Here is a 23,728-nt window from a genome sequence, read left to right as displayed (position 1 = left end):
ATTGTGTCAATATTTGTTGATAAAAAAATCCCAATTTGGTCGTTTTTGTCGATAAAATATTCCCAAATTTGCAACTTTTACCACTAGAAAAACCCCTGTGTGAGGAAAAAAATTGTGTGGGCTTGAATTCATATACATGTAGGAGGTTGCTTTATAGCTTTTTTATGTTAATGGATTAACTTGAAAAGCCCAGTTATGCAAAAAGCACATCTTAGGGACTCTTAATTGGTTTCCAATGAGCATCATTTTCAAATTTATGCTTACAAATGTGCTTGATTAAGCGTTTCCGAGAGCTCTGAAAAGCACATGCTTCTGAATCTGATGGTGAAAGTGTTAAGCAGAAAAAGAAAAGTTAATTGCAACACAATTATTGTACATTGATTTATTGCATTTATCTCGATATAATTATAATTTTCAGACACCTTTATTTTTCGTATCTAAATTTCGAAAATAAATGTTTTATATTATTTTTTTGTGTTCGAAAACTTAAGAGTAATTGGTATGGTAAGTAAGGGAAACTATTCTTTTTTGTAGTAATGTTGATAGAAAGACATAAGAAGACCAGTCAGTGCATGCATTTGATGACATCCTTTCCGTAATACGCTAGATAAACAAAGATCAATTGAATTAGGTCCCCCTGGAATGACGGCACTCTACCATACATGTTTTTGCTAAATTATTTGATGATTATATTTGCAAACGCAAATAAGACTTGAATACAATTTTTTTGCAATAAAACATATTCTTATAGTGTTTAAATTTATTTTTGCCCCAAGCATGAACTGATGCAAGTCCCATATAGGGAGCGCCTTTGGGTTAGTCTGTACCTACAAGGTCTACCGAAATAACACGTTTTGTATAACATTTATAATGCTTTCTACACATTTTTGATAATTGCATTGTGGTTTTTGGGAACACTATCAAAAGAGCCACATTAACCTTAGGTCATTTTTATGTTCGCATAATTTTCGACAAAGACATACATGTATTCAAATGGGCCTGTAAGGCTCTATTGGTTATTGTTGGCTCAGGTACTACTCAAATGTACATGTACCCTGGGTACTCTTAAGTATACTAAAATGTACCTTGGGAACATAAAAAGCATATACTAAAGCATACCCTGCCAATTTAGAGTGCATTTTGATTACGAAAACGTGCTACGAAATTCAAAACAATATTCTTTTTTTAACAAAACCTGCTTTAGCTTGCTTATTTGATTATGAGTTATGATATTATAGAGGCCATTTAATAAAATATTGACATTAATCCTGAACATAATAAATTTGAAAAAAAGTAGCCAACAATAACCAATTAGTATTAGAATTTAAGTACACTTAAGAGTACCTCGGGTACATTTAAGTTGTACCCGAGTTGACAATGACCAATTGAGAGCCAGTAGGTAAGTAATCCACCTTGGTCATCAGCTTTTATTAAACGGAGAATATTTTTGTTATTTTTTTTTTTCAAAGTTAGCAATATGACAAAAGTGCACACTTTTTGATGTTGGCTGCATTGTTTGTTGAAAACATTAATAAAAATAACATAAAAAAAAAAACTTTGACTTTAAAACAAAACTAATATCGTTACTTTTGTCATTATATTAAGTTAAATGCATTTTATTTAAAGAAAAAGTTTGGTTTGTTGCATTTCTTCGAAAACGTGGTTAAATATAAAATTAGAATAAAGAACTATCCTTAATCAGGTGGCACATGGCTGATATAGACCTACTGTTTTAGTGCATATGGTTGATATAGACCTACCACTTTAGGGCATATGGTTGATATAGACTTACCATTTTTGGGCATATGGTTGATATAGACATACCGTTTTAGGGCATATGGTTGAAAAAGACCTACCGTTTCAGGCCATCTTGGCAAACATGTATTAAGTTACATATAGGGCATTGAAATATGCAGAATTTTGGTGTACACTGAGTCTAATTTTAGGATCCGTTCGATACCCATGAGTTTGTTGAGCGGCTGGCATGGCGCACAATGGGCACCAAGGCACGCAGCCAGCATGACGAGTTTGATCCGATGTTGCTGTTGGGGGCCTTTGAGAAGATGATCAGTGAACTGAAGGTGATGAACAAGAAGGTACAGGCGGGCATTGACAAGCTGGAGGTCGATTGTAAGGATGAGGAGAGGAAACTCTGGTCACGCATTGGCGACCTGCAGAGGAATAATCAGGTGAGACTTGGGTTCTGACATTGGAAACTTGCAGAGGAATGATCAATTGAGACATGGCTCTATGGCTCTATGTCACAATATGAGCCTCTCTGGGAAAACTGAGGTTTATGCATGTGCGTAAAGTGTCGTTCCAGATAACCCACTTTCTGCCTCAACTGGATTTTCATTAACTAGAGACTTCCTATAAATGGAAAATTCCATAAAAGCGAAGTGACGAGCCTGATAAGCCTGCATAGGCTTATCTTGGGCGACGCTTTACGCGTGTTCATTTAGCCCTTTTTCACCAGAGTGAGACTCTATTATCTTACAATAATTTTTGTACGATTTTTGATTTTTGAGACATTGTGGAATTGATTGCTTATAAGATTTGTATAGAGAAGGATTGGTTGGTGTTGAGTAGGAGAAAGCATAGAACAAGAAAATGCCTCAAGCTTTCTCAAAGTCATGGTGAAAAATATTAGGTAATCAGAAACTTGCTTAATGTGGTTAACTTTATGATTATATTTATGCATGTCTTAAATAATTTTGATTTTTATATATGGTTTAGCAAGAAATGTTTTTTTCCAATGTTGTTGCTTTCAGGCTGCCAATTCAAACTTTGAGGGCCTGGCAGAGCGTATCAACGTGGTTGCTACGAAGGTAGTTCACCTAGGAGACCAGCTGGAGGGTGTCAACACCCCAAGGGCTCGGGCAGTTGAGGCTCAGAAACTAATGAACTACCTCTCAGAGTTCCTTACAGACGAACCTCCAAAATCAGCCATATTTACGGACCCCTTTCAGGTTGGTCAGTTAACTTGTGTGTGTGTGGCACATTAACCATTTTTCATTTAACTAACTAGTCCTTTTTCCTTTATTACTGGGGGGGGGGGGTGTTAGAATTGTCAACCCGTGAACCCGTGATAATCATTTGTTCATACTTCTCATATGTACATTTTTACTGGCTGCTTGTTTATCTTAAAATGGAGCTAATGTTTCCATCACAAAGAAAGGAAATTTTGAAAGCCTGATTGTTGAAAGTATCTTTAATATTATTGACTGCTATTTGGATTTACTAGTTTTTTTGTGTTTATTTATTTACATGTCAACTGTTTTTATGACTTAAAATACAAGTAAAATTATAAAAATTGAATCCTTAGTTGAGCAACCCGTTATACATTTGATTATGCATAGAACATGCAGAGGCTAGAATTGTCTTTTTCTAACTTTGTAAAAGATTTAGAGTTGTAGGCAAGATGTCTTTCTTTTCAGTTGCAACTTGCTGCTGAAATAATACAAAAGCTGCACATGATTGCTTTAGAACTTCCAAGTAATGAAAAGTAAGTATTTTAAGTGGCATTTATCCACCTATTATTTGAACAGTACCACATCAAAATAACATGGTGCCACTAACTGCTCTGTCAGTTTTAGGCTCTTCCCTATTTTGGACTCTAACATGTGCAGTTAATTCCTTTCTTGAATATCATGTATTTACAACACATTCCTAGACTTTCATAAAACAAATCAGACTTAAGACAAACAAACTTGCATATCTGTAAATGTGTAGGCCCCAATCTTGCTTATATCATTAACATCCATGGTAACTAGTTACCTTTGTTACTATTTTACAATGAATAACAATGCCCCTTTATGTAGACAAACTAAGTGCAAGTAAGTCATTGACCGTGCCATTTGTGTTACAAAGGCAAAGGAGCTCATGGAGACAGGTGCAGTGAGACATATCAGAGTTATGTCCTGTTTAGACAGAACATGTACTTGTTTTCAATATTTCAGTATTCGACCTTCCATCTTAGGTTTCTGCTATAAATTTGAAATAATAGATCAAACATGATAGAGTTCACTTGGTTGTACATGTAATGGTCTTCATTTTCTTTCAGGTTTTCAAAAGCAAGAAAAAAGATAGCAGGTAAGTTGTACATCATAAGGATCAGGTAATTTTGCACATTTACGTAAAGCATGTCTTGCAGGAACTTAAAGTTGAAATGTGTTTTAAAGTTAGACAATTTATAATTAACCTTTCAAATGTAAACTTACAGACGTTTAAACTCATATTAACTGTTCTTTTCATATTAACGATGTCATTCTGTAGGTATTCTGGGGTAACATGCTACACATGATATTACCTTTAAAAATCACATTACAATCTTATGCCACTTGTTTAATTGTGTATGCTCACAAAATCAATGAGGAAATGATGTTTTCAGTCTGTGGTAACAAACTTTGTCCAGCCATTTGTTCTGATCTGTAACAAACATGCAATTTTGGAATGTTACCTATTAAAAAAAGGAGAATATTTATCATTTGCAAATTATTTTCTTATTACTGGTGACACTGAGAGAGCACTATTTGAGCCACACTAAGGGTAAAGAGAGCTTAATACATGTGCATAAAAATGTCCCAGATAAGCCTGTGCAGTCAGCACAGGATTATTCTCGGACGACACTTTCTACTTTATGGAGTTCTTCTTATAAAGAAAGTATTTTCTTAACAAAAATTCAGTCTAGTCGGAAAGTTTTGTCCCAAATGCATTAAGCCCCATTTTCCCAGAATGAGGATCATTTGTATTTTCAAGCCACCCTATAAATGTATGTGTGGCTGCAGATAAGTATGACCAGATCGAGAATGAACTCATAGAAGAGTTCCGTATAGCACACCACTCTGGGGACAAGCGCAAGATGAAGAGGTGTGCCTCTGTTCTCTCCAACTTCAAGGTTAGTGGTCAGTAGTTTGTGAAGCATTTAGGGATAAGTGACTTACTATGTATGTTCTTTATTACTTTAGTTAGGCCTGCTGGCTCACTTGGTAGTGGACAGTCCGACTGGAATACAAATCTGTAGATCGCAGGTTTAAATCCCAGCCTGGTAACATAAATTGTGTGGGGGACCAGCCTGGCCTCATAAATTGTGGGGGGGACCAGCCTGGCCACATAAATTGTGTGGGGGACCAGCCTGGCCTCATAAATTGTGTGGGGGATCAGCCTGGCCACATAAATTGTGTGGGGGACTGGTCATGAAATCCTTTCTACCACCATTATCCCCCTACCTCTGATTCAAGCATTTACTGGCAATAGAACGTACACTTTCTATTGGTAAACAAGCTATCCCAGGGTCAGTACACCATTGATTATTAGCATACACAGATTTGCAAACATTTGTTTTTATTACAAATTATAAAACAATCATAGTTAATATATGAACACCATCTTAATTTGTTGTGCGAAATAAGTAAATCCAACAGGAAATCACACTGAATTTGTGGCTTTCATCTGAATATATACATAGACAATAAAACCTTTTTTGAAGCATGACATCATAAAAAATTGTTTCTGTTCACAATATATTGACTTGTCAGTAAAATTTCCCAAAACACTACAGATCTAAGTGAATTTAATCGAGTTGAAATTCACATTTCTGCCTGTTTCCGCTCAATCAGTCTCTATAAAGTTTTGAACAAAGACAAACAGGTCTGGTTTTTATTCACACCTAGTTAGAAATTTGGTCATACAGACTATAATATATTCCCATCTTTAGATTCTGTTTTGCTCCTAATTGTGCAAGTGTCTTTATAGGTTATTTTAATATTGAAATAGACCAATGCTTATCATTTATTTCCTAGTATGTATATCTTAAAGCATATGATGGAATGAAGTGTTCAATGTTTTTGTTAACTGAAAATATTATTTATTTCAGGGTCTTGGAAGATGCATTGACACGTTCATCGAAGAAACACAAAAGGTGATCACATGTTAATACCATATAATTTGTCCAAGACAAAGAGTTTTTTTTAAAGATGATCTTGAAAATTCTCTTTTCCAAAAGATGCACAATTCAATTATAAAAAAAATATTTAGATAAATATTAAATGTTTCTTATCTATACCCTTTGTGAACTTTACTAAGCCCTATACATCTATCAAAGTACAATTTTTTTGTTGAATTTTTTTTAATATGATGAACCAAAATCATTGTGCCACTTCATGCAGCCTTTTGTTTACAGGGAAAGTTCTTAAGTGCAGACCCATTTAGTGAGGTGTTACCCTTGTGTACCCGTAGCAACGAGCTCATACAGGAAGTGTTCACCAACCCGGAGGCTGTGATGGGGAAGTTGGTACAGAACATATACATAACAAAACTGCAGGTCAGAATTGGGAATCTGCATTATATGATTGAAAGATTGTCAAATTTGTTGGTGTAAATGATCACAGAATTGCCAGTATGAAATGTTTACATTGAATAATAGGGCAAACGCTTGCTCTAATAATTGGTGAAAACAATTACAACACTTCCAGCCAGCAGTTACCAGGTACTTTGGATTATAGTACTGTTGCTTATAGATGGGGAAGAAAACCCGACTGAACATTTGCTAAGCCTATCTTACGAGCTGTGTTCTGGAAAAACTGGGCTTAATGCATGTGCAAAAAGTGTCGTCCATGTCATCGCTATCTGAGTATGATAAGGCATGCCTACTTGAGTTGCATTATCCCCGCTGTCAGTTGTACGTTAGAAGTCAAATAAACCTAACCATGATATAACATCTCTCCCCTATTAAGAACCCACAAACATAACAGACAGAACAGACACTGACTCTAATAGTTGGTGAAAAAAAGCGTTGTTCTAGGAAAACTGGGCTTAAGTGTGTAAAGTGTTGTGGAAAATAAGCCTTAGCAAATGATCATGAGGGACAACACTTGCGCTTTTATGGAATTTTTTGTTTACAGGAGGTCTCTTCTTATCGTAAATCTAGTGTAGGCGGAAAGTGGCATCCCTGATTAGCCTGTGAGGATGGCACAGGCTAATCTAAAACGGCATTGAGCCCAAATTTCCATAAATAAGGCTAATATTGTGTGATTGCAGTTCAGCTTTGTTGTCATTGCATTAAAGGATAAATTATAACTTTTATGGTAGGTTAAACGGTTACATTTCTTTTTAGTTTCACAATACAGAGTTTGAGCCAATAATAAAGGAATGTGAATGAGGAATAGCATCGATCATTTATAAATTATCTTAAAAATTGGTTATAATTATCATAAAGGCAGTTTTTTTTATTATGTGTACTTGTCAGAAAGAAAAAACTACCTGTCTTCTTCAGTCATGCATACTATTTTCACTCCTTAAAGGCCATTTACATATCTATGATATTGGCCAAAAGATCTTGCAAGATCAGGAATGTACAGTTTTAATCTTGACATATTTATTTCAGGTTTGTATACAGAATAAATTGAACAAGAAAGACGACCCAGAGCAATACCTAAAGGACTTCCATGATATTTATACCAGGTTGGTAGCTTCAAATTTCATTTATTGTTTATCCATACTACCGGTACATGTATATGTTCACTAGACGTTTTAACTTAAGTAATTGATAAAACTCTGTATTATGTGTTGCTATGCTGTGTGTTTCTTTGGTACATTGTAACCTGAATAATTATGAACTGTTTTAATATCATAAATACGTTACCTGTTATCTCTAGCTTACCTTTTTCCAAGGGAGTTATTTCATCCGGAAAATATTCAAGCGCTGGGAATCGTCCACCTCTATAAGAATCCAAATCAGGTCAAACATAGTACAATGCAACCTAACAGGAAATCAAGAACCACAACTCATCTTTCCTTTCCGGATAAAACCATGTGCACGCCTATTTTAGGCTCAGGACTTATGTGTTCTTTTCACTGTGTTTTTGGCGGAGTTTAAAAGGATAAAGTTTATTTATCTTTTATTTGTATCATTCGGTTTATATTTCTATACTTTTTGTTGCAGTAATTGTCATATTTCTGCTTTTGCTGGGTTTCTTTGTTTGCATCGTCGCTCATGTACATGACGTCATGAGCACGTGAACCACGAGGAATTCGTGCCTATTCCCCAATAAGTAATTGAGGTCAATTGGACAGCGTTCTTTGTGTTTACATTTTGTGGTTTAACTTTTTATTTGAATTTATAATCATTAATTTGTCTTTTGTAGGTTCTTTCTGTTTCTTTTATTTCAGAATGAACTTACAGGATAGAGGTTCTTGTGGTCATATCAAAGCAAGGTGGGATTCCCACGATACTTGCTTGGCATGTACCGGTTGCACATTTAATAACAAATGTGCGGTTTGCGATTTGTGGGCTTACGACGTATGGACAAAAGCAGGTCGCCGGAGGACGTCGATCAGCCGCAAACGCAACGAACCTCCATCCGACGTTGATTACCCGGTGACTCCACTGGTCAAGGATGACCAGCGGTTTTGTCAGTCACTGGGTACCGGGCAAGATGGTGTTGTTGTCAGTCGATCGTCATCAGATCTTATGACTCACACCATGCATACCGGCGACATTGATCATGGAACTACTGGATCACTGTCAGACCACATGGCAGCCGCCATTCTACGGTCTTTGTCCGGTGACGTAACCGGTCATAATATGAACGGCCGGTCACCGGTCCGGTCCGGTCACTGGTCCGGTCCGGTCCGGTCATGTCACCGGTCCGGTCACCGGTCCGGTCCGGTCAACGGTCCGGTCACCGGTCCGGTCCGGTCACCGGTCCGGTCCGGTCATTGATCACCGGTCCGGTCATTGATCACCGGTCCGGTCACCGGTCCGGTCCGGTCCGGTCACCGGTCAACAGTCATCAGTTGGGCCTGCCACCGATAACACCAATCGCCGGTCAAGAAGAACTCGGTCTTCATCATCGGCGTATTCTTCTACATCCGATTCGTCGTCGAATACATCGTCTTCATCAAGGAGTGGACATCGGACACGCTCTTCTTCGTCGAGCAGTTATCATCGTCGCGGCGCTCATAAGCGATCACGTCGTCACTCACGGAGACGGTATTCCAAAAAATCTCGATCTCATCGCAGCCGATCCACATCTCGACAGCGCAGCCGATCCAGATCTCGACATTGCAGGAAACGAGGACGTCGGCAACGTTCACGTAGACAGCATCGGACTTACCATACGTATAGTCGTTCACCATCGTGTTCCGTTATGGAATCGCATGTTTCCATGCCAAATGTGTCGGTTCCAACGTTGACTGCCACACGTATTGCATCTTCAGGAGCTCATCTCACTACTACGGGTATCATCTACAGTATCTAGTCGTGTACCCCCTACAGCTACCCTGTCGAACGCTGATACACTATGGATACAGAATTCGGCGGGACATTTTGTACCGGTCAATGCTGATAATTTACCTTCTTCCGGTTTACATTATCAGTTTACTGACGTCGGGGATGATCATTCGCTGTTACCAGACAATTACAATCCGGTACAAGATATTCTCACTTCTGTTCCTGCTGATTCTATACAAACCGCTGGTGTTGTAGAGAGTGAGGCTGATTCAGATGCAGAATCTAATGTTGAGACGGATCAATATTTAGCTCCGATTGGTCAGATCTATGAACTGATGTTTCATACTCTTGGTGAAGATTACTGTCCAAGACCTGCTGAACTGTCTTCAAATGCGACGATTTCTGTGACAGAACAAATTTTTCGTACATTTGATCCCAACAGGGTTATTAAGTCGACGGCTCGTCCTGACCCACGACTTCCCATTGGTTCTACTGTTCTATCTGTTCTTCAATCATTGGAATCAGCTAATAAGACTATTCCAAAACGAGGAGAAACATGGAAAATTCCTAAGGAACTAGCTGATCCAAAACACCAGGAAGGTAGTAAAAGTTACAAACCTCCTGTACCACATGCAACATCTGGGTTGGATTTTTCAAAACTTCCGGTTCCAGATCCGGACATAAGCAAGCTATCTCTTGTAATGCCAAGTGGTTCCAATTCAGTTTCTGTTCCGTTTTCAATGTTGGAAACTTGGGAAATGAGGGAACGTAGATCATTAGGTTTGACTAACCAAATTGACTTCATGCTAGCGACAATTTTACAAATGGTGTGTGATTGGTAGGAATCTGTTCCGGAGGAACTCCGTGATTTGTTAATTCATCTCTCACGGACCACACTGGCCTTATCTCACACTTCTGCTTCTTCAATGTCCGAGATGCTAAGGATTCGTAGAGATCTTATCCTTACTTCTTTACCTAAAGATTTTCTGTTGGAACCTGGTATGAACTCGCTCAGAACAGCTCCTCTCACATCAGGGTTTCTTTTTGGTGGAAGGATACAAGAAGCAATCACAGCTGACAAGGATGACCAACTTCATGCTTCTTTAGCTAAAAACAACTCTGGACAACGCCAAGGGGTCTTTAAGCATCCTGCTTCTAGGCCACCAGCAGTTCCAGCATTCAAGACGGCTAAGAGAAATAACCTTTTCTCTAAAAAGCCTTCTTTTAATCCACGGTCAGGTCCTAATAGGCAGTCTTCCTATAACAGACCTTCTTTGTCACACAAGTCTTCTAATAAAGATTCTGGGAAAAAGGGCAAACCCAAGCCGGGACAGAGGAATTTCAAACCTTCTACCGGCAGGGGCGCACCTCCTGCTTATCAGCCCTAGGTCCCTTCCCTTTCTACCGCCACAACCTCCGATGCCGGAAATACCAGTCGGGGCCAGACTTTTCCACTTCTCAAATCGATGGCTTCAAATTACTTCAGACGCATGGGTTCATTCTCTTGTGACAAAAGGCCTGACTTTTCAATTCGAAAAAAGGCCTCCACTTTCTCGCGTCCCTATAGAGCTGGTATCTCGGCATCCACATATTCCAGAGTCCATTCTCGGGCTCTTGGAAAAACAGGCGGTAGAAAGGGTTCAAGATCCTTATTCTCCAGGATTTTACAGTCGTCTTTTTCTTGTTCAAAAGAAAAATGGTTCCTGGAGACCAGTAATAGATTTAAAAGTGTTCAACATGTATCTCCTCAAACCAACTTTCAAAATGGAGACTCCTTCTTTCATACGGGAATCCATCAAACCCCTGCACTGGGGGGTGTCTTTGGATCTGGAAGATGCTTACTTCCATGTTCCTATACATCCCAACTACCGAAAGTACTTGCGATTCGCCTTTCAAGGCCAAGTCTACCAGTTCCGGTCTATGCCTTTCGGGTTGGCGACAGCCCCACGAGTTTTTACCAAACTTATGTCGGCAGTCGGATCACACCTCAGAGTTCACGGGATTATTCTTCTTCAGTATTTCGACGACTGGCTCTTACACCAGCTCGATCGTCAATTGCTTCTGTACAACCTAGAATTCTCTTGGAAGGAGCTCCTCTCGTTAGGGCTCCTTCTCAATGCAGACAAATCAGACCTCATTCCTTCACAGGACTTTACGTTTGTGGGAATGAATTTCTTGACCCACATCAATCGGGTCAGAGTGTCTATTCAACGTATATCAGACCTTCTGATGAAGGTCAACTGGGTTTTGTCCCAATCTCATATAACAGCTCAAGAATTCCTCTCTCTCAACGGTATCCTGAGCTCAGTAGCAGACTTTGTGCAGTTGGGACGTCTCTTCCTACGTCCTCTTCAGCACTATCTCTCAGCTTGTTGGAAATGGTCTCCAGGCAATCTATTAACACAGATTCCAATCCTTCCCTCCTTAAGGTCTCATCTTCAGTGGTGGCTAGACGAGGAGACTCTGTTGGCAGGAGTACCCCTTCTTCCCCCGCAACCGTCATTATATCTAATAACGGATGCGAGCAAGGAAGGGTGGGGTGCTCACCTGGAACCTCTCAGTCTGATAATTTCAGGGTTGTGGTCTCATCAGGAATCTCACCTTCATATCAACAATCTAGAAATGCGAGCAGTATTTCTAGCTGTATCTCATTTCCAATCACATCTTCGAGACTCTTGTGTGATGGTGTCAACAGACAACACATCTGTGGTGGCTTACATCCAGGCACAGGGGGAAACACATTCTCAATCCCTGTATCTGGAAACCAGAAAATCACTTGTTCTTTGCAAAACACTCAACATTCATCTGCTGGCAAAATATATACCAGGTCGCCTCAACGCCCTGGCGGATGGTTTGTCTCGCAAACACCAGTTACTTCCATCGGAGTGGACACTTCATTAAGAAGTGACCAACCAGATCTTTTTCAAGTTCGGTTATCCCCTGGTCGATCTATTTGCAACCAGACACAATCACAGACTTCCTCTGTATGTGAGTCCAGTTTACGATCCAGCAGCGTGGGCAATCGACGCGCTTTCGTTCGCATGGGACCAACTGGACGCTTACGCCTATCCCCCACCCATTCTAATTCCCCAAATATTGGGGAAAATCAGGGTGAGCTCTTGCAGGATACTCCTGATTGCCCCTTGGTGGCCCAGAAGATCTTGGTTCAACGATCTTCTCAGTCTCCTGTACGATTATCCCAGGAATCTTCCTCACAGGTCATATCTTCTGTCTCAAAGCGGCAGACTACATGCGGACCCAAAAATGTTCCACTTACACGTCTGGCCGTTATCAGGCAATCTTTGCAGAAGAAATGTTTTTCTGTCAGGGCTTCAACCCTCGTTGCTTCGGCAAGGAGAAAATCCACCAGAGCAGTCTATGATGCTCGTTGGAAACTCTTCTCCAATTGGTGTTTTCGAGGGAAAATTAATCCCCTCAATCCCTCTGCTAGACGAATAGCGGATTTTCTCATTTATCTTTTTGATGATAAGAAACTTTCTCTTAGTTCCATCAAAGGATACAGATCTATGATTTCGCATACATTGGCTTTCACTAAGTCTTCACAAGTCTGTGCTGATCCAGCTATTTCAGAACTTGTTCGAGCTATGGAACTTAGTCGTCCTGTATCTCGTACACTTGCTCCTAAATGGGATTTAGCTTGTGTGCTTGGTTCCCTTATTAAGGCTCCCTATGAACCTCTTGATCAGGCTTCATTACAATTCCTAACATGGAAGACCGTTTTCCTTCTTACTATGGCTTCAGCCAAACGGAGAAGTGAAATTCATGCTCTTTCTATCGAGGATAGTCATCTTCGTTTTGACTCTTCTGATGGATCCGTTACATTGTTATGTCAGTCAGGATTCCTTGCTAAAAATCAACTCCCCTCTATGGCTTCCAAACCCTTCAAAGTTCCAAGTCTATCTAGAACTTGTGGACATGAAGATGATGATAGACTCCTTTGCCCGGTCAGGGCTTTGAAGTTCTACCTTAAAAAGGTAAAATCTATTCGAGGTTCTCGCAAGAGACTTTTCATTCCATTAAAAGGGGGGGGGGGCGATGTGTCTGCAGCTTCTATTTCTCGTTGGATAGCCTCGACTATAAGGAAAGCTTATTCTTCTCTTTCATCGAGGGATTTATCCCTGTTTAAGATAAGACCGCATGAATTAAGAGCTCTTTCGGCTTCGTGGGCTTATATTAATCAGACCCCACTATCTGAAGTGCTTCAAGCTGCTTTCTGGAGGAATCCGACCACCTTCTCCTCTTTTTATCTTCGTTCTCTTGAGTGCCAACAAGACAATTTGTATAAGTTGGGTCCTCTTGTAGTGGCTCAAACTGTAGTTTCTTCTATGGCGTAAGTACACTGGTGCCATCCGAGAATTAAGTACTATACTGTACTAACAAAGATTATAAGAGGACTTGATTCTACTATCTCTGGCTGTAAACCCTCTATATGGGTTGTGCTGTGATGGGAAAAAATATGCGAACCTTCCCGCCGCAGCTGCAAAATCAGCTAGAGATAACAGGTAACGTATTTATGATATTAAAACAAATTTTCTTAAGTAAAATTCATTTTAATTATTAAATACTTACCTGTTATCGGTAAGTCCCACCTCCCACCCCGCTCATCGCCTTTTTATGTTTGCGTAAAGGAAAGATGAGTTGTGGTTCTTGATTTCCTGTTAGGTTGCATTGTACTATGTTTGACCTGATTTGGATTCTTATAGAGGTGGACGATTCCCAGCGCTTGAATATTTTCCAGATGAAATAACTCCCTGGGAAAGGGGTAAGCTAGAGATAACAGGTAAGTATTTAATAATTAAAATGAATTTTACTTAAGAAAATTTGTTTTAGCTGTAGCTCTTGCATTTATGATAAAAGCCACAAGACATGAAAAAAGACCTTACAAGCTCTCCTGTAAACATTCTGAACTTACTGTCAGTTTATTGAAGGTCGCAGGAGGAAAACAGCGTCAGATGTCTGTGCTTTAAGTGTTGTCCATGATTAGCCTGCATCGTCTTATCTGGGTGGACACTTTACACACATGCATTAAGCCCCATTGATAGAGAGTAACCCTCAATTGTTTGATTAAGCTAGACTTATCTGTAAGGCCACAGTTGATTAGAATTTAATCTCACACAAAACACCTGAAAGGATTCCACAGATGATGTATTATGTTTGCCTTGATTGTAATAGATTTAATGTGCAATTTAGTAACCATCTTAACCTTTTGTTCCTTTGCACAGGACCACAAAGCTGTCAAGCGAATTGGCGCAATTCAAGATTGGCACTGACAGCTCATCAGCTGCTAAATTGACCAAGACCATCTTTCAGAATCACCTTGACAACTATATCAGGTTGGTTGAATTGTTTGCTTGATCAAAAAATCATGCTTGATCTATAACACCATGTTGATCTTGGGACAGTCGTTTACATTTAGAATTGGAGTCAATTATCTATATTGATTTAAAATAATTGGCCAACTGTTTCATGTCAAATAAACATCTTATTTGGTGTACCGGACCATTTATGATTTTTAGTTTAACTCTTTCAGTGCTGGAACCGAATTTTGAAGGCCTTTGCAAACAGTTTGGATCCAGATGAGATGCCACAGAACGTGACGTCTCATCAGGATCCAAACTGTTTGCTATTCTGATAGTATTCTTTGAAAAAAAAATCAAACAAAATGCTAATTTTAGAAATACAGCAGACGACATTTTAGCAGACGACAAATTTCCCAGCATGCAAAGGGTTAAGCCTGTATCATTTGAACCTTGCTTAGGGAAAACAGGGTTTAATGCATGTGCGTAAAGTGTTGTCCCAGATAAGCCTGAATATCTGCACAGGCTAATCAGGGATTGCACTTTATTACATGCCATACCTTGTTTCCCATGTAATATAACCATTGCGAATATTTGTATCTTACACATGTGTAATTTACTTTTTAAGCATTTTCATTGGCTTAGTTTTCGTTCCATTGACCAATCGCATTTTGTTATTTTGCTGAAATGACGTTGCAACATCGAATGACGTCACAAAATGTAAACAACTTTCGGGATGTATCATTTTGTTTGCGTAAATATTTATTTAATGTGCTCATTTGAAAGCATGTGATAAAAAAGATCTGACACTTATTGTCATTTCATACTATATTTGATAAAACTCATCGCCCACCAAAGGCTTGCCTACTAACAAAATTCCTGAACTCGTTTAATAAAATATGGTATGATATGACAACTCGTGCCAGATCCTATATTTATGCCCCCCTTCGAAGAAGAGGGGGTATATTGCTTTGCTCATGTCGGTCGGTCGGTCGGTCGGTCAGTCGGTAGGTCGGTCGGTCGGTCCGTCCACCAGGTGGTTGTCGTATGATAACTCAAGAACGCTTGGGGCTAGGATCATGAAACTTCATAGGTACATTGATCATGACTCGCAGATGACCCCTATTGATTTTGAGGTCACTAGGTCAAAGGTCAAGGTCACGGTGACCCGAAATAGTAAAATGGTTTCCGGATGATAACTCAAGAACGCATACGCTAAGAATCATGAAACTTCATGGGTAGATTGATCATGACTCGCAGATGACCCCTATTGATTTTGAGGTCACTATGTCAAAGGTCAAGGTCACGGTGACCCGAAATAGTAAAATGGTTTCCGGATGATAACTCAAGAACGCATACGCCTAGGATCATGAAACTTCATGGGTAGATTGATCATGACTCGCAGATGACCCCTATCAATTTTGAGGTCACTAGGTCAAAGGTCAAGGTCACGGTGACCCGAAATAGTAAAATGGTTTCCGGATGATAACTCAAGAACGCATACACCTAGGATCATGAAACTTCATGGGTAGATTGATCATGACTCGCAGATGACCCCTATCAATTTTGAGGTCACTAGGTCAAAGGTCAAGGTCACGGTGACCCGAAATAGTAAAATGGTTTCCGGATGATAACTCAAGAAGGCATACGCCTAGGATCATGAAACTTCATGGGTAGATTGATCATGACTTGCAGATGACCCCTATTGTTTTTGAGGTCACTAGGTCAAGGGTCAAGGTCACGGTGACCTGAAATAGTAAAATGGTTTTCGGATGATAACTCAAGAATGCATACGCATAGGATCATGAAACTTCATAGGTAGATTGATCATGACTCGCAGATGACCCCTATTGATTTTGAGGTCACAAGGTCAAAGGTCAAGGTCACGGTGACCCGAAATAGTAAAATGATTTTCGGATAATAACTCAAGAACGCTTTTGCCTAGGATCATGACACTTCATAGGTACATTGATCGTGACTCGCAGATGACCCCTATTGATTTTCAGGTCACTAGGTCAAAGGTCAAGGGCACAGTGACAAAAATCGTACTCACACAATGGCTGCCACTACAATGGACAGCCCATATGGGGGGCATGCATGTTTTACAAACAGCCCTTGTTCTGTCTAAATTTAAATTTTGCTGTGAAGAAAAGACACTTTACGAAACGAAAAAACGAAAAATACAATAAAAGCTGAAAGTGGTGTCCCTCATTAGCCTGTGCTCACTTCATGTTCAGTTTTTCTAGAGCACAGCTCCTTTGTTGATTGTGCATGAAAGCTTGCATAGGGCTAACGCTTTGAAGGAACACTTAGTATATTTTCTTACAGGGGTTAATAAATGCTTATAGCTTTGTTATCTTGAAGTCACTTGTAGTTTACAAATGCTTTGAGATATCTGTGGTTTGGTTCAACTGCATGTAGACTTTATTGGAAAATTTCATCTAATATACTTATGATTATATACAAATTACTATATGAATAGAGGATGTGTATGTTTAAATTTTTCTGCAACCAGTCATGTATTTAATTAAATAAAACACACAAAAAAGTGGAGTTAGCATCTTGTAACATGTAACACAGCTGTCAACATTTTGAGTTTAATAGATAACAATACTTGTAGAAACTCTCGTTGGGACAATATTTCATAGCCAATAGACCTTTGGGATAAGAAATGAATTATTTTTTTAATAATAAAAACGGATACCATTTGGAATTATTGATGATATTTGTTTATCAGGAAGTTCAGCTTAAGTGAGTTTGAGATCACAATTCAGAATTATCAATTGAATGACAAAACTAATGAAAGTACATAATTGTCAGAAATAATCTCATGCATGTGTATTTTTTTATCTGAACCATTTTGTTTACTTTGATGAATCTGTATAGGGAAGGTGGCACACTACAGTTTTTTAAGTCTCGGCCAATCTCATACACAAGCAGGAGCAAACCAATGTCTGGAAACTGGTCACCTTGCAAATCTGAAAATAAACCAAGCATATTTCCAGAATGGTTGAGGCTGTGCATTCTGAAAAATCAGTAACATTCAAATCAAATGAGTTGGGGCAAAATGTTTTAGTATTGATTATTTCAAAACAAAACATCAGAATTCTGTGTGTTTCCGAGCCTTTTTAAGCCAGTTTCAACAGCAAACTGCCACTTTCCTGCAGAAGCAAGGTGCCTGGAAACCATGTGTTTACATTGGTTACTTACCAAGTACTAAACAGCAATGGAGAAAATTGGGGGTTAAGGATTAGATTTTTTGTAATAGTTAAATGTCCGTACGCCCTCTCAAATTTCCAACAGAAATACTGACCGGAGCCAGCATTACACCTGTTTTCGAATTGCATTAATTCTACTTCCTGTATGCAGCTACAGTTACAATACCAATGTTTTGGTAACTTACAAACATCCAAGAAAAATTACCACAACTCAAACCTGATATTCATTATTATTTAGACACTCAAAATGGTGCTAACTTGAGCAATGTTCTCTTTATTTAGAAATTTGACCAGGGCCAATTCGCATTGGTGGCTAAAAAGTGTGGTGTGCGGCTTTAAGGGCCAGCAAAGTCTTAGAACTGCAGAATATGGATTTGTTTTCTTGAAATTTGGACAAAAACAAGTAAATATAATACATTCTTGACCAAGTCTGAAGGATTGTTTGTTATTTATAAAGCGTTTAATCCAACCCCGGTTTTCCCTTTTTTTTCTATGCCTTTTTCTGGGTCATTGTAGAAGTCATGGTAGTGATAAGCTACCTCACAGAAACATATTGCAACAATTAAATGAAGTCTTAATCACAATGAGATGACTAATAGTAGTGCAGGTGACTTGGTCAGCCTTTAAATCATAACTTTATCAAAGAAGCAACACAAAAACACACAGTTTTGGGCCAATAAATACTTGGCGTTGCTTAGATTTTTACAGCTCTCACAACAAATGCACCTGTTTTTGCTTAAAATAATAAAAATATAAATAAATTGCATGCTTAGCATGATCTTGAAAGGCAAGTTAAGCATTTGTACCTGTAATCTGTTGTAAAAACACAACATTTAAGGCCCCTGTGTAGTAATCCCTTAAACAGGCCCATGCAAGGGAGATAACCCAATCATAGCATACATAATAGTGGCTGACATATTGAGGAAATACCCCTGATATTACACTAATGACTGCCTAAAAATTGACATCTGAGATAAATATGAATCCATATTTCTTGGAAACAGAAAAAGTAAAACTTCTAGTAAGCTCAGATCATTGTTAAAAGGCATACAACAATGTGAGGCACTTGCAAGAGTCACTTCTTCACAATAACTTTTTATTTGCTTATAAATAACATCAGTGAATTGCGCACAATGGCGAAAAGTAAGTTACGGCGCAGTTATAGATTAAATAAAGCACGCAGGACATTTTGGTAAACATAAGGAACACACATTCCGACAAACATGCCAACATTTACCTAACCCCACTGAAGATGTCGCTGTACCTTCAGTAACTGCAACGGAGTGTCCTTCCGCTGACAAGGCTGTTGATGTACTTTAGTTCTTCTCCAGGGACTATCTTGCCTTACAAGCAAACGACTAAAACCTGAAATAAACGACATTCCACACTGATTTCAATGCGAAAGCATGTGCAATGTTAACATGGAAACAATGTTAACAAGATTGTTACCTGGCCATAGGTCCTAAACAGTACTAAATTCTGTCCAAACGGCCATTTTGAATCATTGTTTTGATTGGATTCTTATATTTTTTGCTATAATTTTTGACATTATATGAAAATAAAGCCCTTCTTCACCACAGAGTAGTACATTTTCCATCCCGGCTACAAATTGAACACATTCTTTATACAGAACTGTTTGAGAATTGCAGAAACCAGTAAACATGATTCTGAAATACCTCCCTTGATTTATGAACAATATTGGTCATACATTAGTGTTATGGGCAAACACTCTGTTAAAAAACAAAACCTTAGGAATATTTAATTATGCAAAAGCATGTTTTATGGGTATTTGATCATTTTGGAAATTTGTCGTTTTACCTTAAGGTGGCACACTGCAGTTTTTTAAGTCTCGGCCAATCTCGTACACAAGCAGGAGCAAACCAATGTCTGGAAACTGGTCACCTTGCAAATCTGAAAATAAACCAAGCACATTTCCAGAATGGTTGAGGCTGTGCCTTCTGAAAAATCAGTAATATTCAAATCAAATGAGTTGGGGCAAAATGTTTTAGTATTGATTATTTCAAATCAAAACATCAGAATTCTGTGTTTCCGAGCCTTTTTAAGCCAGTTTCAACAGCAAACTGCCACTTTCCTGCAGAAGCAAGGTGCCTGGAAACCATGTGTTTACATTGGTAACTTACCAAGTACTAAACAGCAATGGAGAAAATTGGGGGTCAAAGGATTAGATTTTTTGTAATAGTTAAATGTCTGTACGCCCTTTCAAATTTCTAACAGAAATACTGTCCGGAGCCAGCTTTACACCTGTTTTCGAATTGCATTAATTCTACTTCCTGTATGCAGCTACAGTTACAATACCAATGTTTTGGTAATTTACAAACATCCAAGAAAAATCACTTCAACTCAAACCTGACATTCATTATTATTTAGACACTCAAAATGGTGCTTACTTGAGCAATGTTCTTTTTATTGAGAAATTTGACCGGGGCCAATTCGCATTGGTGGCTAAAAAGTGTGGTGTGCAGCCGAAGCTTTTTACAAAGTCTAAATCTACATTCTTGAGAGTTTAATGTCAATAATAACACCAGTCAGACTGTTTCATCCAACTAACTAGACGCTACTGTATTTCAGTTTTGAGATCAAATACCTGAACGAGAGATGTGGGGCCATTCTACAGAGGTACTATGAGGGGAAGGACCACCACAAGAAGCAGATACAGTCTGGAGGGTACGCACACTGGTCTAGTCTTGGGGGGGGGGTTGTCTTGGTTCATAGTCTTGGGCCCTTTTCTTGAGTCATACAGTTGAGTCATAGTTGTGGTCTAGTTGTGGGTAATAGTCTTGAGTAAAAGTCTTTGGTCATAGCCTTGATTCATAGTCTTTGGGCATAGTGTTGGGTTCTAGCCTTGATTCATAACATAACATTGAGTCTTTGCCTTGATTCATAGTATTGGGTCGCAGTATTGTGTTCTAGTCTTGATTCATTGTCGTGTGTTCTAGCCTTGTTTCATAGTCATGGGTCATAGTGTTGGGTTCTAGCCTTGATTCATAGTATTGGGTCCTAGCCTTGATTTATAGTATTGTGTTCTAGTCTTGATTCATAGTCTTGGTTCCTAGCCTTGATTCATAGTCATGAGTCATAGTATTGTGTTCCAGCCTTGATGCATAGTATTGGTCATTGTCTTTGGGTCTAGCCTTGATTCCTTTTCTTGGGTCATAGCCTTGGATTCTAGCCTTGATTCATAGTCTTGGGTCCTGCCTTGATTCATATATTCTTTAGTTGAAGTCTTATTTATTAGCCTTAATTCATAGTCATGGGTCATAGTCCTGCATGCTTGTCTTTTGGCCCACTATTAGGTCCTAGTCCTGCGTCATAGTCTTGGATCAAAGTCTTTAGTCCTTGTATTCAGTCATAGACTTGCATCCTTGTTGATAGTTTTAGTCTCAAACCAGTAATATTGGATTTTTTACAAGCCAGAGTAAAATTTACTTTTGAAATTTAGTCATTATTGCTATAAAAATAAATTTTTGTATTCATTGACTCCAACTTGTCTATCGGATTCTTTTCTGCAGGCTGTCAGAGCTGCGTAGCCACCTGCAGGCCAAGATGGCTACCGTGAACATGAACATCAACATCGGCCCCACGGTGGAGAACTATGGAGGAGAGACATTCCTGTCACAGGAGGTCTCCATCAACATCCTGCAGGAGACAAAACTGGCCTTCAAACGATGCCAGCAAGTGTGTAGCAGCCAGTTTAAATATCATGAGAGATGTATTCTGTGAAAACTGGGTTTAATGCATGTGTGTAAAGTGTCGTCCCAGACTAGCAAGTGCAGTCCACACAGGCTAATAAGAGATGACACTTTCCGCTGCTATGAAATTTTTGTTTTAAGGAGTTCTCTTGTAAATGGAAATTCAGTGTAGAAGGAAAGTGTTGTCCCAGATATGTGTACTACACAGGCTAATCAGGGTGACACTTTATGCACATTCATTAATCCCAGTTTTCTCAGAATGTGTCTCATAAATTCAGAGGTGTGAATTGCACTACTTTCACCCTTTTGATTGTAAAGATTGCTAGATTTTAACTATAATCGATCTGTTCAACTTTTTATGAACCTAGCAAGGGTTTGATATTTTCCTTCATATTCGTTTTTGGCGTAGTTTGTTTATATCAAATCCATGTTTAAACATATTTGTCAAAAAGTGTAAAATTTAGACATGCACTGTGTCATTTGAAATTGAAAATGATTAAAACTGTTTAATGGAAGGTCGCACCTGGATGACAAAAATGCAAAAGTTATTGAAGGTCTCTAGTTATTGAAGGTCTCCAGTTATTGAAGGTCTCTAGTTATTGAAGGTCTCTAGTTATTGAAGGTCACTTGTTATTGAAGGTCACTTGTTATTGAAGGTCACTTGTTATTGAAGGTCTCTAGTTATTGAAGGTCTCCAGTTATTGAAGGTCTCTAGTTATTGAAGGTCACTTGTTATTGAAGGTCACTTGTTATTGAAGGTCTCTAGTTATTGAAGGTCTCTAGTTATTGAAGGTCTCTAGTTATTGAAGGTCTCTAGTTATTGAAGGTCACTTGTTATTGAAGGTCTTTAGTTATTGAAGGTCTCTAGTAATTGAAGGTCTCTAGTTATTGAAGGTTTCTAGTTATTGAAGGTCTCTAGTTATTGAAGGTCTCTAGTTATTGAATGTCTCTAGTTATTGAAGGTCTCTAGTTATTGAAGGTTTCTAGTTATTGAAGGTCACTTGTTATTGAAGGTCTTTAGTTATTGAAGGTCTCTAGTTATTGAAGGTTTCTAGTTATTGAAGGTTTCTAGTTATTGAAGGTCTCTAGTTATTGAATGTCTCTAGTTATTGAAGGTCTCTAGTTATTGAAGGTCTCTAGTTATTGAAGGTTTCTAGTTATTGAAGGTCTCTAATTATTGAAGGTCTCTAGTTATTGAAGGTCTCTAGTTATTGAAGGTCTCTTGTTATTGAAGGTCTAGAGTTGTAGAAGATCTTGAGTTATCAAAGGTCTCAAGTTATCAAAGGTCTCAAGTTAACGAATTTTTCATATGATATTTTCTTACCCTAATCCTAAGTTGAAAAGAGTAACTCAAATGTCAGAGACTATGAGAGAAATTTAAGTTCATGCACATAGATATATATATATTTAACTATAATTAAACTTGTTTAAACAAGAAATATGCCATTCACCTGGTATCATTTATGTTTATGTGTTAACCAATATTCATAATTAAGATAATCAATTAAATAAACATGTAGCGGCTGTCAATTGCTCTGTACTATCAAGGATAGTTATGGAGGATAAATTTCAATATCGCGTTGGAGAAGGTGACCAAACATGCCAGAGTTATCAAGTTATAAAGTTTTGAGTAAAAGGTGGCGAATTCTTATTGCAGCATTTATCATTTTGAAGGAACTGTGTGATTTGTTTTAAGTACAATAAGTATTTGAATTATAGATGCTAGAGTTAATGAAGTAATACTTTAGTTCTTACTTAATTTGAAACTATTGTGTGTGACAAAAAAAACATTAACCCATTTATGCCTAGTGTCTAGAAAACAGGACTTGGCAAACAGCGTAGACCCAGATGAGACACCGCATGATGCGGCGTCTCATCTGGGTCTTCACTGTTTGCTTAAAGGAATTTCTGTAAGAAATATTCTAAATATAGAAATAAATATACTAGACATTCCTAATTTGGAAACAAATTGATCCAATTTAGAAGAATGGGATAGTCCACTAGGCATAACTGGGTTAATAGATACCACAGTTTTACACTTGTTTCTGGATGTATCTTTCAGTTGTCAGTTAGTTCGGATGTTTCTGGCAATGCTGTAAAGATTCTAGATATTCTGATAAAGTATCTGGTGGTAGAACACATTGACTACGCTGTGGAGGTGGGCTTACAAGGTATGTCTCTAGTTGATTTTAGCCGCCGTCTGAGAAAATAGGGCTTAATGCATGTGTGTTAAATGTCATCCCAGATTAG

At 38.5% G+C, this 23,728-nt stretch overlaps 1 protein-coding gene across 3 annotated transcripts in view; it reads left to right on the top strand.

The window, feature by feature from the left end:
- Positions 1 to 23,728, top strand: part of LOC127873707 (exocyst complex component 5-like) — a 62,129-nt gene that overhangs the window by 11,158 nt on the left and 27,243 nt on the right. For all 3 annotated transcript variants that reach the window (XM_052417661.1, XM_052417660.1, XM_052417659.1), the window contains exons 2-13: positions 1,947 to 2,189; positions 2,772 to 2,969; positions 3,438 to 3,505; positions 4,064 to 4,092; positions 4,788 to 4,897; positions 5,876 to 5,920; positions 6,182 to 6,322; positions 7,385 to 7,461; positions 14,476 to 14,586; positions 20,358 to 20,453; positions 21,299 to 21,464; positions 23,541 to 23,649. In XM_052417661.1, coding sequence (XP_052273621.1) covers positions 1,947 to 2,189; positions 2,772 to 2,969; positions 3,438 to 3,505; positions 4,064 to 4,092; positions 4,788 to 4,897; positions 5,876 to 5,920; positions 6,182 to 6,322; positions 7,385 to 7,461; positions 14,476 to 14,586; positions 20,358 to 20,453; positions 21,299 to 21,464; positions 23,541 to 23,649 — 1,393 coding nt within the window. The remainder of the gene's footprint in view (positions 1 to 1,946; positions 2,190 to 2,771; positions 2,970 to 3,437; positions 3,506 to 4,063; positions 4,093 to 4,787; positions 4,898 to 5,875; positions 5,921 to 6,181; positions 6,323 to 7,384; positions 7,462 to 14,475; positions 14,587 to 20,357; positions 20,454 to 21,298; positions 21,465 to 23,540; positions 23,650 to 23,728) is intronic.

The sequence above is a fragment of the Dreissena polymorpha genome, chromosome 3 (genome assembly GCF_020536995.1).
Source record: "Dreissena polymorpha isolate Duluth1 chromosome 3, UMN_Dpol_1.0, whole genome shotgun sequence".
Lineage (NCBI taxonomy): Eukaryota > Metazoa > Mollusca > Bivalvia > Myida > Dreissenidae > Dreissena > Dreissena polymorpha.
The sequence above is the reverse complement of the archived record's forward strand: the minus strand, read 5'-3'. Positions and strand labels throughout refer to the sequence as shown.